The sequence below is a fragment of the Rhea americana genome, unplaced genomic scaffold (genome assembly GCF_003343005.1).
Source record: "Rhea americana isolate MKP2758 unplaced genomic scaffold, rheAme1 scaffold_83, whole genome shotgun sequence".
NCBI classification, from domain to species: Eukaryota; Metazoa; Chordata; class Aves; order Rheiformes; family Rheidae; genus Rhea; species Rhea americana.
This window is the reverse complement of record NW_028187012.1, coordinates 1,695,972-1,712,051: the sequence shown is the minus strand read 5'-3', so window position 1 is coordinate 1,712,051 and position 16,080 is coordinate 1,695,972. Positions and strand designations below refer to the sequence as shown.

The following is a 16,080-nucleotide window of genomic DNA, read 5'->3' as shown; positions in this document are numbered from 1 at the left end:
TTTTATTTAGTTACTTATTTGTTTTAAAGGTGATATAGTGTTGAATTCTCTGTGAGAATACCTGTTTATAAAATAAAGCGTTAGAATTATCAGACTTACGTGCAACCATCTTGAAAAAGTGCAATGTTAGAAAACAAAAAAATCTGKAGCACAGCAACATATCTTAACTATGTTTTAAAAAACACTTGTATTGTTTTATTTATGCTGAAGGACTAGATGTGGAGGTCCTCTGCATAGTTTGGTAGCTAAAGTAAGTAAAACTAAGCAAAAAGCTTTTAAAACTATGCTTGATATTAACTGAACCACTACATGGTATTATAAAAAGGTATCTGGGAATATACTTGAAGTACTCGAGATTATTGTAGCTCAAAACTAGAAGCTCAAGAAGAGCAGCAACAACACTAGTTTTCAGATACTATGTTTTAGTCTTTGCTGTCCTTTGGCCCCTGAACTTAAGTGCTTTCATTGCTTGGATTAACACATCTCAATGTTTTTCCTGTGAATAGAGTTTTCCAGAGTCTCAAGATTTGGCTATACTTGACCTCAAATTTTATTTCTATGCTAAAATATGTCTCTTCTGCCATTTAAGTTCTCTGACTGTATGAAAAAGTGCATAACACCAATTCTGCATTGTTGTGCAGAAAGAAAAGTTTTATCTGTTGAAATRATTTTTAATTTGTTATATTTCCATTTTCCGTAAGATAAGACTTAAACATTTTTCAGCTCACAGTTGATTCCAATCCATTCAGTTCTGAGTATGGAAGATTTTGATTCCTGCAATACTGGGGATATTTAGGTTTAAAATAATAAAGAATATTATCAATAGACTATTTTTAGCCCTTACTACAAGCTTCCTTGGATCTCATCAGTCCCACTCTTCCATTACATTTTCTCTGTTGTCACACAGAATATATTTTAAGTGCAAGACAGGGACATACCTATTTCGTAAGTACTACTATAGGTCTTACAGCTTTCTCCCTATCACATTTTTATATGTGTGTGTGTATATATATATATACACACACACACATATAAAAACGTATATGTATATGTACATATATATGTATGTATAATATATATTATACAAGGTGTGTATTAATCATATTAACTATGTATATATGAATGTCAAGTATAAATGTTAAACAGTGTATAGATTAACATAATAATATGGTACATTACTATCTTCTTTGTAAAACATTTCAAGAGATACAGCTAAAAAACTGTTCAGAGTTTTCTGCTGTTCTGTTCATCAAGTCTACATGGATATCTTTATTGAAGGATTTATTCGTATATAACGGTGATGCTTTCAAGCACATAAACCAATCTCTCTTATAAAAGTAGTGTGAAAATAAACAAGTGCAAACAGGAACACAGCCTTCAGCTTGCACCTCAAACACAGTGGCTTTTTGGATGCCTGGCAAATTGCTGTAACAGTCACCAATTTGTTCCCACTAACGAGAAGTAATCATATTGAGATTATCATTATCACCATAAATTCACTCATTTTCATTTTGTCATTACCTTTTGTGGGTTGCGCCTGTTATTGTGTCTTCCAAATTAATTATGAAAATAATGTGTTATAGAGAACATTGATATTGATCTTCAGTGTTCATTCCCCTCTCCCCCTTTTTTGGTAGTTAATGACAGAAAACTCCTGTTCCTCATTCTGGGAGCTCAGTTTGTCTTTTCCAGTGCAGCTATAATTTTATGGGCATTTCACCTTTAGTAACTGTACCATTGCCTGTGGGCAAAATGCCTTCCTATTCCCCTTCCCCTCCCCCCACAAGAAATCTTATCTTTGAACCTACCTCCTGTTTTTCTAGATAGTCTCAATATCTGTATGTATGGAGCTTTATACCGCATTTACTTTATTCTGATTGAGTAAGTGTGCCAACAGAAAGAGAGTATGTTTCCTCTGTCTCCTTTGCTATGTCACATACATGATCACACATACATGATCACACAACTCTTTTTTTCCCCTTTCTCAGTTTTCTTTCTTTCTCTTCCTAGTTCAAGAAACAGGTGTTAGGAAATCCCCAGAGAGTACATCTAAGGATGTCTCTTCACATCGATCCACATATCAAGGGGATAAGGTTTCAAAAATAGTTACAGTAGTTCTTTTTTCTCTTCTCAGATTTCAGTAACTTTCTCCGCTCCCTTGAACAACTACACTGACAGAAACACTTAGGAATTGGGTGCCTGGCCTTTCTCCTGTGCCATTCTCTGGTTTCCAGCTGTAGACAGTCTCCCTTGCCAACTTCAGATCATTCAAGGGTCAGAGAAACAGAAATAAAGCTGTTCTCCTTTACATACTGCTAGATCTTCAGTCGATGTCATTCAGAGTGAAGTAAAACAAACACAATGACTATATTTCCAAATATATTATCCGATGATTGAAACCTGTAAAATGTATTTAAAAAACAAAAAAGAAAGGCCTGAACTCAGTCCAAACTAAGTTATCGAAAGCATTATAATACAGGGCCGGTTTGTGTCACAGCAGTCAACCGCAGAGTAATCAAAGACACATACAAAGGAAGATACCCAAACTTTACTATTTGTTCAAATATGTATCTCTGTATCAATGTGAACATAGCAAAAAGTATATCACACGATACTTTTAACATTCCTTTACTCTCTCTCAACTGCTTCTAGGCTTTTCTTTTCTGAAACTGCACTAAATCTAGCCAAACCCACRTTCATGTGGACACTACTCTGTTTCAACATATGGGGGAGCTGGCTGCTCCTGCAAACTGGAAAGTGGCAAGGAGCAGACTGAAGGAACTGTCATTCCAGCGAGGCCGCATAGGCGATAGCATCAGAGCCCCAGCAGTTAGAGCTTCTTTCCTTGGAGGATTTTTATTAGGACTTGTGTAACTACTGTAATATAAACAAATATTAATATGCCATGTTGTTTCACTGACAAGGATTCTTTCAAAGTGAGACAGGTCAGGCAGCCCTAAATGTTCTGCCTCAAAACATATGAAAAAAGCCCTGATGGAGCTTTGGAGAAGTACTTGAAAACTCCTCCATTTGGAAGATATTTGAGACAGATCTATTCCCATATGAAACAGGTCATACAATCCGCCCAGCAACGTGGCTAGACACACTATGCCCATGTAATGAGAAGGAGGCAGTTTGTCTCCACACTGGGTCTGGTTTCCAGTGACAACATTTACTCTCCTCTCAGACTCTACAGACACAGAATGCCATTTATATACACTGGTCTCGGGGTTGGGAGCCAGTATATACCACAGGCCCCTGTGGAGAACGATAATAGCTAAATATTTAGCCTGCTTACAAATATGCGGTTTAGTTTCTTTCAAACAGAAAGTACAGAAATAACTGCTGAATTCTTACGGTAGATTTATTTCTGGAGAAAAGAGTATTGAAAAAGAATATAAACTGATTTCAAAGCCAAGCCAAATGCAATGAATGGCTTTTTCCGGTTCATAAAATATCTTATGGTCTTTCCATATTTGTACTGAGTAAGCAGGGGGACAATCCATAATTATCTTAGCAGACTATATTGATGTTTCCATAGACTAAAATAGTTCCAACTTGGAATAATATATAAATTATAGCATAAATGTCTAGTGGGGTCAAGTATACAGTTACAACTGCATTTATTTTTTAATTGCAGTTTACAGGAGCTATTTTTTTTCTCCTCATTTGCAGTGACTAACTCAAATCTAAGTAGGTTCCAGTCYAATAATAATGAAAGRAGAACCGGTAGCACATTTCACGTGCAAGGAAAAATATTAATCTGCCTTTTGGAAATACAAACACCATTTTTTGATATATGAAATGCAAATATGCAAAATATCACACTTCACACATTAAGTTGTTTAAAATATAGAAAAATAAATCAATGAATAGATAACTTCTAACCTTTATCAGCTGTAACCTATACATGGTATTTCCAGAAGATTAATTACTTAYGACAAAAATCTGACAAAAGTTGTGAAATTCTGAAAACAGGCTTTCTTAGGTTTGGAACAAAAGTAAAATTTTGTAAGATTTCTAAGAAAAAAAATAATAATTAAAAGTATATGGCTTAGAAAAGCCTGAAACAAATGTGACCACAAGCTCTAAGGTTCCTGATTCTGCTACTACTCCCTAAATTCTAGATGCCTGGTTTTGTATAGTGGATCTGCACCTTTCTGGAGGTCCTCACAGGCATCAGAACAAGACACCCACTGGGCCTATTACAGAATATACATCACATACAACTAAGAAAATAAGCAGAGTAAATCTGCTTAGTATGCAGAGCTCTGAAGGATTTCCAAAACACAAGTTACCTCTTGTGGTCTCTTTCTGAGTGTTTCCAGGTTCCTCCCTGGTGAGGCTCCCAGGTTCCTATCCCTGAAGGGAAGATTTGGGAATTCCTCTGGGCTCTGAATTATAAAGTAGTCTATGTAGTATTGCAGTTGTGGACCCTGAAGCTATGCTGTCTAAAAACTTATCTGCACTTCATCAGACCTTATCCTGAACAGATGTCTTTCCAAATAATATTTTAACATCTTTCTGTGAGAACAGTTTTGCCGGAACATATTACTACCAGTTTGCCTCAGAAGAGCACAAATGCCACTTATATCAATAGGACTTGTGTTCATCAATAGGTATCTCAATTCCTTTTGCAAATTATAGGCTGTAGATGTAGCCCTGTTTGTTTTAAGAAGAGCAAAAATGGGCATAAGCAACAAGTTAAATAAGCAGTCACCTTGCTTGAAAGTCTTAATAAGACTTCTTTTACTTCATTAGCTACAGCTTGGAACATATGTTACTTACTGACCCTCATTTAAGGGATGGTATTAATAGGACCCAAAGTGAAAAATCTTGCTGTGAATTTCTAGCTGGAATAAAAGTACATGTGGAGACAAAAGTTGTAAGCTGACCCTCACACAATTCTTCCTCATTTATTTTGAAGGAGGGAGGAGAAGACTGCATGAGTGATATAAAYAACAGTTACTGCTTTTCCTTAAAACATGTAACCTGCATTGTCAAAGCTAATGAAATACAAAATAGAGGCTATGAATAAATAGTGGAAATACATATATATTTTATTTTTAATAAACTAGAGCGAACTAAATATAGCAGACTTGTTAGATAAAGGGGCACGGAATTTTTAAAATTAATACAACTGGAAAATACTGTGTATCTTACATAAATAATAGTGATTATATCTAACTTATCTTTGAAATTTAGGAATRACAAAACAGACTGGATGTAAAGTAGTTTGAGTTACCAGTACTTAACTGTACATAGATAGGTATAAGATATCTCTTAAAGGTTTCTGCTCTTATTTTATTACTATTAATTCTTATTTATGTTTACATAATAGTATGTAATATAAATATAACCTTTGAAAACAGCRGTAAACAATCTGTGGAACACTAAATCAGGACATGGGACTCGTATGTGTATTTCACCGATCATAAATTCTTAGGTATCAAAACAAATCTAACTTCCTCTATTATCTTTTAATATGGTAACTATTTGGACTGATACTCYGAGTCAGCTCAAAACTCTCGGAAGACTTCTTTGACTCTCTTGAATTCTAAGAAAAATCTCAGTGTTCCTGCTGAACATATGACTTGTTTTGGCAACAAGCACTACCTGCAATACTTTGGCCGCTTCCAAGATTTTTACGGAGTCAATTAAATTTGCAATAGGTAAATTAGAAAATTTGCCATGGACTTACGACTGCAGCCCCATAACCTATAGTCAAACTGAGRAAAACATTTACCTTCAGCACTCCCTCCAAAGTAAAACAGAATTAAATAGTCACCTTATAAAAGAAATTGGTACGTCCCACAGATCCAATTTTTCCTGTGTGGTTCATGAAACAAATGTTTCCTTCTGTAGCACCATAAAACTCACAGATCTTAACAGCACCAAAACGGTCTAAAAATTCTCTCCATACATCATTTCTTACTCCATTTCCAACTGCTAGGCGGACTTTGTGATTTTTTTCTCCCTCCTTCTGTTAAAAAAGAAAGAAAGAAAGAAAGAAACATAAATATTCTGATACCTGTATTTGACTGTTGAAAGCATTATGGAGGAAATGTACCTGCTTAAATAAATTGAGTATAAAAAATAAAAGAAAAACAACAACAGTTCAGAAGTTAAAAAAGCTGGCATAGCTAGGCTACAACTACAATGTAGCAAACTTTGCAATCAAAAMCCTATTATATGTATGCCAATATTTTACTCCACAGGGAAAATACTGCCTGAATAATGACTACATTAATTTATATAAGTGCTTCCATATTTTCAAAGGTTTATCCTGTCACTTTTTTTCCACCTGGCACAATTAAAAAAAAATGAAAGAACAGAGGAAGGCAGGTATTGTTTCTGTTGAGAGATTAAAGTCAGCAGAGATTAATAGTTACTTTCTTGTATCTTTAGATTGGTTACAAACAAGGAAGTGCCTACTGAGTACACAGAAAGTACTGCTCCTCAGAGGCTTATATCTCGGGTAAATTTAGGGAGATTTTCATGAGGATGGTAAATTGTCACTTCTGTCACAAAAGGTGCAGAGTGACATTTCAGGTTCCCACTCTAAATCATGAAAGCAAGTTCTCTTTTTCCCTCTTCAAAATCAGTAACTCATAGGAGGAAAAAAAAATCCTTTATTGAGTTTCAAAGCCTTTCTCGAATGATACAGCAATGAAATCACATATTTCACTATACACAGATAGCTCTTAGCAGATTAGGATCTTGCATAGTATGATCCTGCTGTACTATCCCCAAACTGCATCACTAGCAAGCTTCCCTCTGTCACTTACATTCTGTTAAATTACTCTTTCGCGTCAACCCAATTCTTCTCCTTTTCTTTCTCCCCTCCTATCTTACTTTAGCTTCAACAGTCATTTCTAAACAGGTAATCACATAGTTCATTAATATCCTGCCAAATCATCATTAACATAAGCTGCATTACAAAGGGCAAGGAAACTGCAGRTGGATGTGGCCAGTAACTTCTAAAATGGCCTAGAGGGGTAATTTTTTGAGTAGTTTGATTTTTCAACTTCTAATGAAGTATCACAATGCAACAGTGAAGATTTTCGTATGGCTGAAATAATGCTTATTACTTTAGACATTCACAGATCATTAAACTGTCAATGTACTATATATATATATATATATATATATATGTTTAAGAGAAAATGTTTCAGTCCTACTTTGAATTTTGTCAAGAAAGTTTTTGACTTTTCCCAGAAAACTGTCCACTGTCGTAAGCTGTGATGTGTGATATCTTCCTTTCAGTTTCATTACTAAATTGAAATTAATATGTCAGTAAGCGAGCTGCAGTTACTGCTTGCTGAGGTCACTGAATTATTCAAATGCACAGCCTACTCTAACGTATAAAAAACAGCACAAGAGATCCTTTCACAGAAACTTTTTTTTCCCCAATGAACAGAGATAAATATATGTGTATGTATACACACTACTTGAGCGGGTCATTCATCAGGCTAGGAACACTCAAACTCTTTAGAGATCAAGTTAATAAACAGGAGAGTTTGCYTCTATATTTATAACAATACCTGTATTGTTAAAAAAAATGTATTGTTAAAGGTTCCAGTAGGTTCCAGTCTAATAATAATGAAAGAACAACAAGTAGCACATTGTATTGGAGTACTGTTAAAAGTTTGCTGAAGAGACACAAACTAGAATGAACTAGAAAACAATGATCTACACTCTGCTTTTCTTTTCCCCCAAAAAAGACAAATATAGCATTGTTTATAGGGTCAACTACTTCAGTTCCTGATTTTATTCTGACTGGTTTATATTAGTAAAGCATAAAGTAATGCTAAAGGTTTCTCTAGAGGAAAAGAGGCAAACTATCTCTGACACTCTGGCCAGTATTCCTGGTTGCAACAGTAATATCTATCGCAAATACAAGGCATGGCTACTGCACTTCAGGAGATACTCTCCTAAGGCTCAGTCCTTTTGCAGAAGTACAAAGAAGGTGTATGAAGTCATCAAAACCTGACTGCAGAAAGCAAGTTTTCTTAAAACAGAGGACAGTAATTCACTTATTCACACATCATTCACCACTGAGCTAAATTTCCTATTGGACTGCAATGCTGCAACTGTAGTACTCGTGATKTAGTCATCTTTATCGCAGATTGATGCAAGAGTCACTGAGGAGTACTGCAGAGCTTTCCAGAGAAAAAGCCCTAAAATTGTCACACATTTTAGCAGTCTTTCAACTATAAAAACKGAAAACCTACACAATATAATCTCCTTATTGTTAAATGTTTAGAAAGTATAAAAAGAATGATTATAAATGAGGGAAACTTTAAACATTTAACGATTCGCCTTAGTTTTACATGTAACTAAATTCATACAGCTCTTTWTTTCTTACATATTTTTACCTAAGTTTATATAAAACTAATATATGACATTAATTCCTGTCAGCTTTATGCATAACTAACTTGCTATGGGAAGCGAACCACTTTCAATAAAATGTGTATAATCCTTTCAACAACATATTTTTCATGATTTAATCTTTTACTATTCATTGCCTGTATTACTGTCCAGATCAATGCCAGAGTCCAAATTTAGTGCACACATATAGGTATCCAYGGTCACTCTTGCAGAAAGCTTAGGCTCTGAATAAAAATGTAATAAATAAGAGAAGTGAAGGATGATAAAGCCAACAAATTCTAGAAATATGGTAGAGAGGTGCACAATTAGGGTGTTGTATGGTATGTATGAAAATCTAAATAAACTAAATACACAGGCACRTGTGCTTTAAATGGATTACGGCACCGAACAGTCGTGCTTCAATTTTTGCCGTATTCAGATACAACCAAAAGTTAGCTTCCAATTGTTATGGTGCACAGAACTGTAGGATTAGGAGAGGCTGCAAGAAGCCACGTAGTACCCACCCTTGCTGGGAGGTAAGCTCAGCAATCCCAGTACCATTCCTGACACCTGAACAAGTTCTAGCAGATCAGCCAGTTACGGTGCATCAGCTGGTCTGCAGTAACTGTCTGCGTGCACATTCTTAGTCTGCTGTCGTGTAGTACCTGGTTAACACTTCCTTCACTGAGAGCTAAATTCCCTCAAAGCACACTACTTACAGAGACTTAGTGCTGTGCCTTGCTTTGGACAACTATCACAGATCAGTTCAAATAAGTTATGTCTTGCAATAACTTATTCATGCTTTGTATTTCTGGGTGATCAGAAAGGCAGTATTTATAAACTGATTTTAGAATAACAGTTAGAATATTTTCTGACTTTAATGTACTTTCTATAGTTTTAATAACTTTCTAACTATTTATTTTCCAGCACTGTGATCTTCTTTCCTCATGGAGTGACACTGATGCAAAATCGGAATTCAATCTATATTCAGTTATTTTTAAGAGCRAAGGTAAAAACAATACCTTTTGGAAGCATTAATAAACCAGCATTGTTCTTATCTTGTAGCTGGACTTTTCTACAGTGCATTCAGCCAAGCTCTTTGAACCACATACCAAATGTCTGCATACATCATAAATCAATTTTGACACATTATTTCTCCATTTTTGGTGGTTGTTTCATTTGTATAGTAATTAATTGACAAGTCAAGATCTGCCTTATTACACTAAATACCACATAGCTGGGATTTTTCATCTGCCAGTCTTTCCTCCTTAAATGTCCTTTATAAACTGAGTAAAATACACATGATTAAGTCATTTATAAATGAAATGCTTTTTAAAGTGCCATCAACAGTAAATTAACTGGGTGTGGGAAAGATTCATGACTGCAGCTTTATAAAAATGTATTCAGCAGTTGCTTTAAAAGAATCCAAGAAAACAGATTCGTCGTCCATTTCTGCAGCAGGCAATGCTGAGTGGGAGAGAAGCAAAGGCAACTTTAAGCAAAGGAGATTTGAAATGTTTCCTTTTTTATGACCTTGATGAACTAAGAGCAATCTCAGGGCATGAGAAATGCAAACATCCGTTAAATATAAAATAAGTACAGACCACGTAAATACACATTCAAGAATTTACAAGTATATGTAACACTACATTCACCAATTCCCTATTGACTCATAAGCCCTGCTAAAGGTAAAAAGAAAAAAGAAAAAAAAAAAGGTGCATCAGGTAATTAGTACAGTGAGCATGAGATGAGAGCTATCCTACTGCCATTATACTGACAGACATAAATTCTTCAGGATACATGCTTACATTCACTTTACAGTAATACCCCACTATGAACTGCAAGTAGTTCTTTTTTGAGAGAAATACATACAAAGATTTAAAAATGAAAGGGAAATATGAAGGGTATTGAAAAGACAGGCAACATAAGAAAGGAACATGAATTCTAGGTTTATTTTAAAGAGGAGCAGGATGCTTCCTTCCAGTGCAGAACTGGGTTGTTTACTACGTAGCGTTGCTCAGCACTCTTTCATTAATGATTCTCCAGATAATCTAACAGGATTAGGTTCTAATAGTGTATTCTTCATTTAGCTTTTCTGATAGAAAATGTTTTCTTTATTTTTACTTTTTTTTTTACTTTACTTCTATTACCTTAGAAATTATCTACCAACATAAAAAAATCACTTCTGTCCCTTTCCACCTAGAAATACAAAGGATATCCTTGTATGTTTGGTGACTGTCTCAAGAGCCTACAAGTAAAAATATAATACACAAAGCTTTCCAAAGGTCAATTCAGAGAATTAAAACAGGCACAGAATATTCCTTGCATTCCTACATATCCTGAGAACAATATGGAACTTCACCTTGTAAAAGTATGAATGCTATTTCTTGGCCTCAGTACTGGGACATTTTCTGCCTGATTGCAGCAGTTCAATCCCAAAAGACAAATATCTAGGAAAATAAACTCTAACATTAAGAATTGGTCAAAGACCACCCATAAAAACTCAAAAAACTCTTAAGCAACCRTGCCAAAATTACTAGCTAATTTACTAACTAGCCTTCAGTGCTGGTTTGGATTTGCAAAACCAGTGCTCCCTAAGGACAAGGCAACTAGGAGCATTACAGCAGACCTTTTTAGAAAGATAAAGGTTATTGGTAAGAAAAACCAGAAGAGACACATAATCATCCTGTGGACAGTGACCAAGGGAAGTAAGGCCATTGGATTTAAAATATCAGAAGGCAAAAGGCAGAATGGACAGGATTATAGACTGTTTCTAAATCCCTTTTTTGTCAATAATCCTGTTGTTGTAGATACAGCAGTTTAAGGCTATCACATAGGCAAAGCTTTTTTTGTAATACATAGTATCTTTTATTAGCTCAAYTGATATAGTTTTGGGGGGAAATGTATGCTTCCAATCTTTAGGTCTGTTTCTTAGCTTCTCATCAGGTGTGCTGAATACATTCTTAATCTAAAAGTCTATCTGTGTTTTCAAACTCCATTAAGAGTTATTACCTTGTACTAAAATAATGTATATTTTCTTTTGAGGCACTTTTCTTACGTAGCTGTGATACATTACTGCTTCAGGGTATTTAGCAAAATGTTTATGCTGAAAATTTGCTAAGGCCCTGTCAAATTTCCACCTGTTAACGATAAGAGAAAGAACAATATCTAGCATCAAATACAAATTGAACAAAAGCATACCTCTAACAGGGAATATTATGGAGTACCAAGTAAATCCAGCATTGTAGAGTGGTGCCTGTTGACTCATTTTCCCTTTCTTTCCTCACCCTATCAAATTCTCTTCCTTAAATAAATAAGTTTCCATATGGAAGATAGAGCTATCTAACAAATATTTGCCCCATTCTTCCTCTCTTCCCACAGCACTTGAGTCAACAGCAGGGAAATAAGTGTTCATCTTGCTTGCTGATCCTAACAGCACCAATTTCCTTCTTTTCCCCTTCTAAATCTATTGTTCTAAACCAAATCTATTGTTCTAAGCAAAAGAGTTTTAAAAAAATAAATGCTTAAGCATCTTTTCTAAAGACACTTCAGAGAGYTTAATCCCATCCAAAGGAACCTCAGCCAAACTAGATGTAGTAGAGATTGGCTTGTTTCAGCTTAACGAAATAAAGTTACTGATGCCAAAGCATAACACCTGCTCAATACCAAACGAAAATAAAACAGGATAGATATTGAAAGAACATTTCTAAGCAATCATTTAATGGCTTGTGAAATAGACTGTCAATATAAGTAGAAGTAAACTCTAGTTTTAATACAGACTTTACCAAATTCATACAAGGGATCATAAAATATACAATTGATCTCACAACATATAGCAAGATATGAGAGTAGTAGACAGAACACAATGATCTAGAGAATCAATTTCTAACCTGTATCTGTAAATTATTTCAGGATCCACATCTCCTTTACAGAAAAGCACAAAAGGGATACTGCATTACCATTCATATCTTTCCAAAAGCTTCCAGAATCATTTTATTATTTTAATAACTCATCACTTCAAATTTGAAACAAAGCTGCAAGTCCGTTAGGATGATTATGTATACACTTCAGTGTTAAATATGCAGAAATGCTCCAAGGAAAATATATCCAGAAATAAAAGTATTTCCAAGGCCTATGTTTAAAGAGGAAACAGAGCTATTCTATGTCATACTTTCTTCTGAAACTTCTTACAGCACTTTCAATAAAGACTTTGAGCAATGGCAACCCACAAGACCAAGTAATTAATTTTCTGAATATCCTCTTTCATAGGAGTAGCCATGCTAATATATTAGACAGCTTTCTAGCTACTGATGTATTTCATACTCATTAAGCTGAAAAGAAAGCAAAAAAATTTTGGAGGGAGGTAGTCATGAGGACTACTCCCTTATTTAGTAGCCCAGCAAAAGCTACACACATCACACACTTCAAGGCCTTTGTACTTGCACTTGAGGAAAAATAAAGCACGGAATGGGGAGAGCTGCTGACAAGGCTTCCTTTTCTAATGAGCGGTCTTTCCAGACCACACGTTTGTTACTAAAGCAAACTGGATGCAGAGCAGATTGCAGAGAAATTCCACTGCAAAAGAGTCTTCAAGAGCTGTTGCAGATGTGAGTGGGAGGCTGAAAGATGAAACAAAACAGAACTAATAAGGAAAGCCAAGAAGAGCATCTACATGCTACCACAGAGACCTGACAAGAGTTCTGTCTGAAATGTATAAAATGAGAAGCATTGTGACAATAATTTCACATAATGGAGGGCCAGTGTGGGCCTCTCTTGTGTCAATACCTCAGCCACAGAACTTCCTGATAGATCTTGCATATTGTTTTCTTTGCACAAGGAATAAGACAGACATACCAGTGAACTGGTAGGTGACAGGTCAGAAAGATATTGTGGAAAAGAGCTAAATGGCTTTTAGTGTTACAGTGTATCTACAAGCAGGAAAGGAAAAAGCACTTCATTTATAACAGCTTTTTCTGCTTACAAGTCCAAAACGAACTCTTTACAAATACACAATTTATATCAAATTTAGTACTAGTGTTGAAGAAATAAATGAAGCACTTTAGGCAATTCCTTTGATTTTAATATGTGCTCTTTAAAAGGGCTTTATAGAACACCAATCTTGAGAACACTGCCCCTTCAGCCCACATAGTATCGTTATAGAGTTTTAAAACTCATATTAGCCAGATCTTTAGAAAGAATACATATACTGTCAGCTTGCAAAAGTTAATGAAACTTAAAAAGAGATAAGTTGACAAATTATTTCACTTTCTTGGAAAATAATAGTGGATTGTATAATATATTTAGAATCTTTTTTATTTATTTGTGTGAACATGTTTCTCTTCCAGTTCTAATATGACAAATAGTTACTATTTTTCTAAGTTTAATCTAATAAGCTTTAAAATTGATTTTTTTTCTCCCAGAAAAAACATCAGGTTTCCCTTTAGCTGACCAGTAAAAAAGTAGAAAAGTAGCCTCATAGGCAAAGAGCCAGTCTCACAGGCAAGCTTGTATTAACAAATAGGAGGATTATTTAATGATAGCACAAATAACATGATTCACAAAGGTCAAAACTCCTTTAACTTTATTATGGTTTGGGACAGATCTAGAAATGAAAGAAAGACTTTATGTTAGAAAATGAGGTATATTAACCTTGTTTTAAGACACTGAATTGGATAACATACTATAAAACAAAATTCCATGTCTAACTGTACATTTATAGGACAGAAAAGGCAAACAATTAATACCTGAGGCTGCAAACAGCAAAACCTGGGAGGTGTTGGATAGAAGGGGAAATGGGGAAATGGGGAAATCACATTAGCCTACAGTGAAGAAAAATTACCATATGCAAAGCTGGCCTCTCCATATGTTTTGATTTTCCTCATTGTTTTGAGCTTGATTCTTCCCATATACTATAACTTTATATTTACATAAAGTTAAAAAAAAAAGAGAGAGAGAGAGAGAGACAGACAGAGAGAATACACTATTCGGAATTCACATCACAGTCAGTGGTGGTTACTGGGACATCAGACATGAAGTCTCTTCATGCTCTTTAATCCAGAAATATTCTCTTTGCTGGGAGGCAAGCACAGACAGTGGTGTAAGAACTCTGAGTCTACCTCTACACTATCTAAATATACTTCTGAAAATTTTCAGAAGAAAAAAAAAAGATAGTGTTTTCTGAACACTAGGTTTTCCCATTAGATTTCAATTTGTAAACTAAAGATGTTAAATACAAATTTTTATTCCACTGGAAAACCAGGCTGATTTGCATTCTTTTGTAATTGATTAAATGGTGCTGAAGAAGGAGGTTATCATTYTGGAAAATCATAAAATAAGACTTGAATTAAAAAAGAATTTTCAGTTTCATTAATTTGAATTACTGCCACCACTTCCTGAAACAGGAGTCATTTGAATAAAATTCACTGAAAAGGAAATAATCCCCTGCTTACATATTTGAAATCCAAAATATAATTATTATAATTTACAGAGGTAAAGGGAGAATGTTCAAACAGATTAGGTGCAATGCATCTAACTTCTGTACATTTTTACAAACCTCTTTGTGTTTTCCTAAACAATGTCTTAAATTAAAAGCAGATACAGTTCTTTTTGCTTAATGTAATACAGGTACTTGCAAGCAGTTAGTTTTATTCAGCGTTAAAAATAAAAGCTGTTTGTGATAATAATTTACTGTTGTGATAAAAGCATTAAAATGCTTTACCAAGTAAGATGATTCATGATTTTATATTTAGGGCTTATTATTGAAACACAACAGTACAATCTGCAAAGGATGGATAAAACAGATGAACAGCAGTCACTAGAATTAACAAGATGAATTTTAGTTTCCACTGGACTGAGAATATTTATTTCAAATTCATGTTGACACAGTTAAACCAAGCACTTGAGGACAGAAATTAAGTTGTGTTTGCTATTCAAAAGGTTTTGGTCTTGATCCATTCTAGCTATATTATTTTATACTAAGACTTGAATTAATTCCATCAAATTTTAGGCACTTAACTCAGCCTAAACATCTTGGGCTCCCTCTATCGCCAGTGAGTAGATACATGAGCATATAATAAAATAGCCAGACTGTGAGTTAATTCAATTAACCTGAGTCAGTTATTAATGGCATTTACAAGAGGTTCGACATATTTAGTACTTGATACATTGTCGATAGACAACACTGAGGACTGCCATAGCGAAAAAAGTACTTTGAAGTTAGGGCTAAGAGATTCAGGCAGGAATGGCTTTTTAACAAAATTAGCCTTATTGTCTGGAACAGCTTTCTAACTGGAACAATTAATTTTTTTTCTTCTGGGCTRCAGACCTGGATCAAACCTCTTTGAAATTTTAAAATATGGTCTAAATTGAAACATGTCTCACAAGCCAAAATAGTGTTAAAACATGACCTGTAAAACTTGAGACTTCTCATTCATTTATGTAGCAAGAAGCAAAGTCTTTAAAACTCCGAAAAGGCATTTTTCAGTAATCCGGGTGTTCTGAACTCACTTTGCAAAACTTGAAGCTGTATTTCTTTTCTAGCAAATGATACTGATTCAGTTTTCAGTCTCACTGTAAATTTTTTCCTCTAATGTGTTTATTCCTAATTACAACCATTTGTTTTTTTACAGTCTCCAGACAACCAACTACTTGAGGAACCTCACATAAGAASAGCTGAGGGACAAGCTCAGTAGTTTTATTTCCCTTTTTACC

The 16,080-nt window shown here is 34.8% G+C and overlaps 1 protein-coding gene and 1 long non-coding RNA gene across 2 annotated transcripts in view; one reads left to right on the top strand and one right to left on the bottom strand.

Moving 5' to 3' along the window:
* LOC146585279 (long-chain fatty acid transport protein 6-like) overlaps positions 1-16,080 on the bottom strand; it is a 36,623-nt gene that overhangs the window by 9,312 nt on the left and 11,231 nt on the right. Inside the window, exon 5 of the mRNA XM_085323225.1 lies at positions 5,789-5,983. Coding sequence (XP_085179351.1) covers positions 5,789-5,983 — 195 coding nt within the window. The remainder of the gene's footprint in view (positions 1-5,788; positions 5,984-16,080) is intronic.
* On the top strand, positions 864-16,079 carry LOC146585280 (uncharacterized). The gene is made up of 4 exons (XR_014898038.1): positions 864-945; positions 2,135-2,342; positions 9,298-9,379; positions 15,999-16,079. It is a non-coding gene; the product is annotated as an uncharacterized LOC146585280 (long non-coding RNA).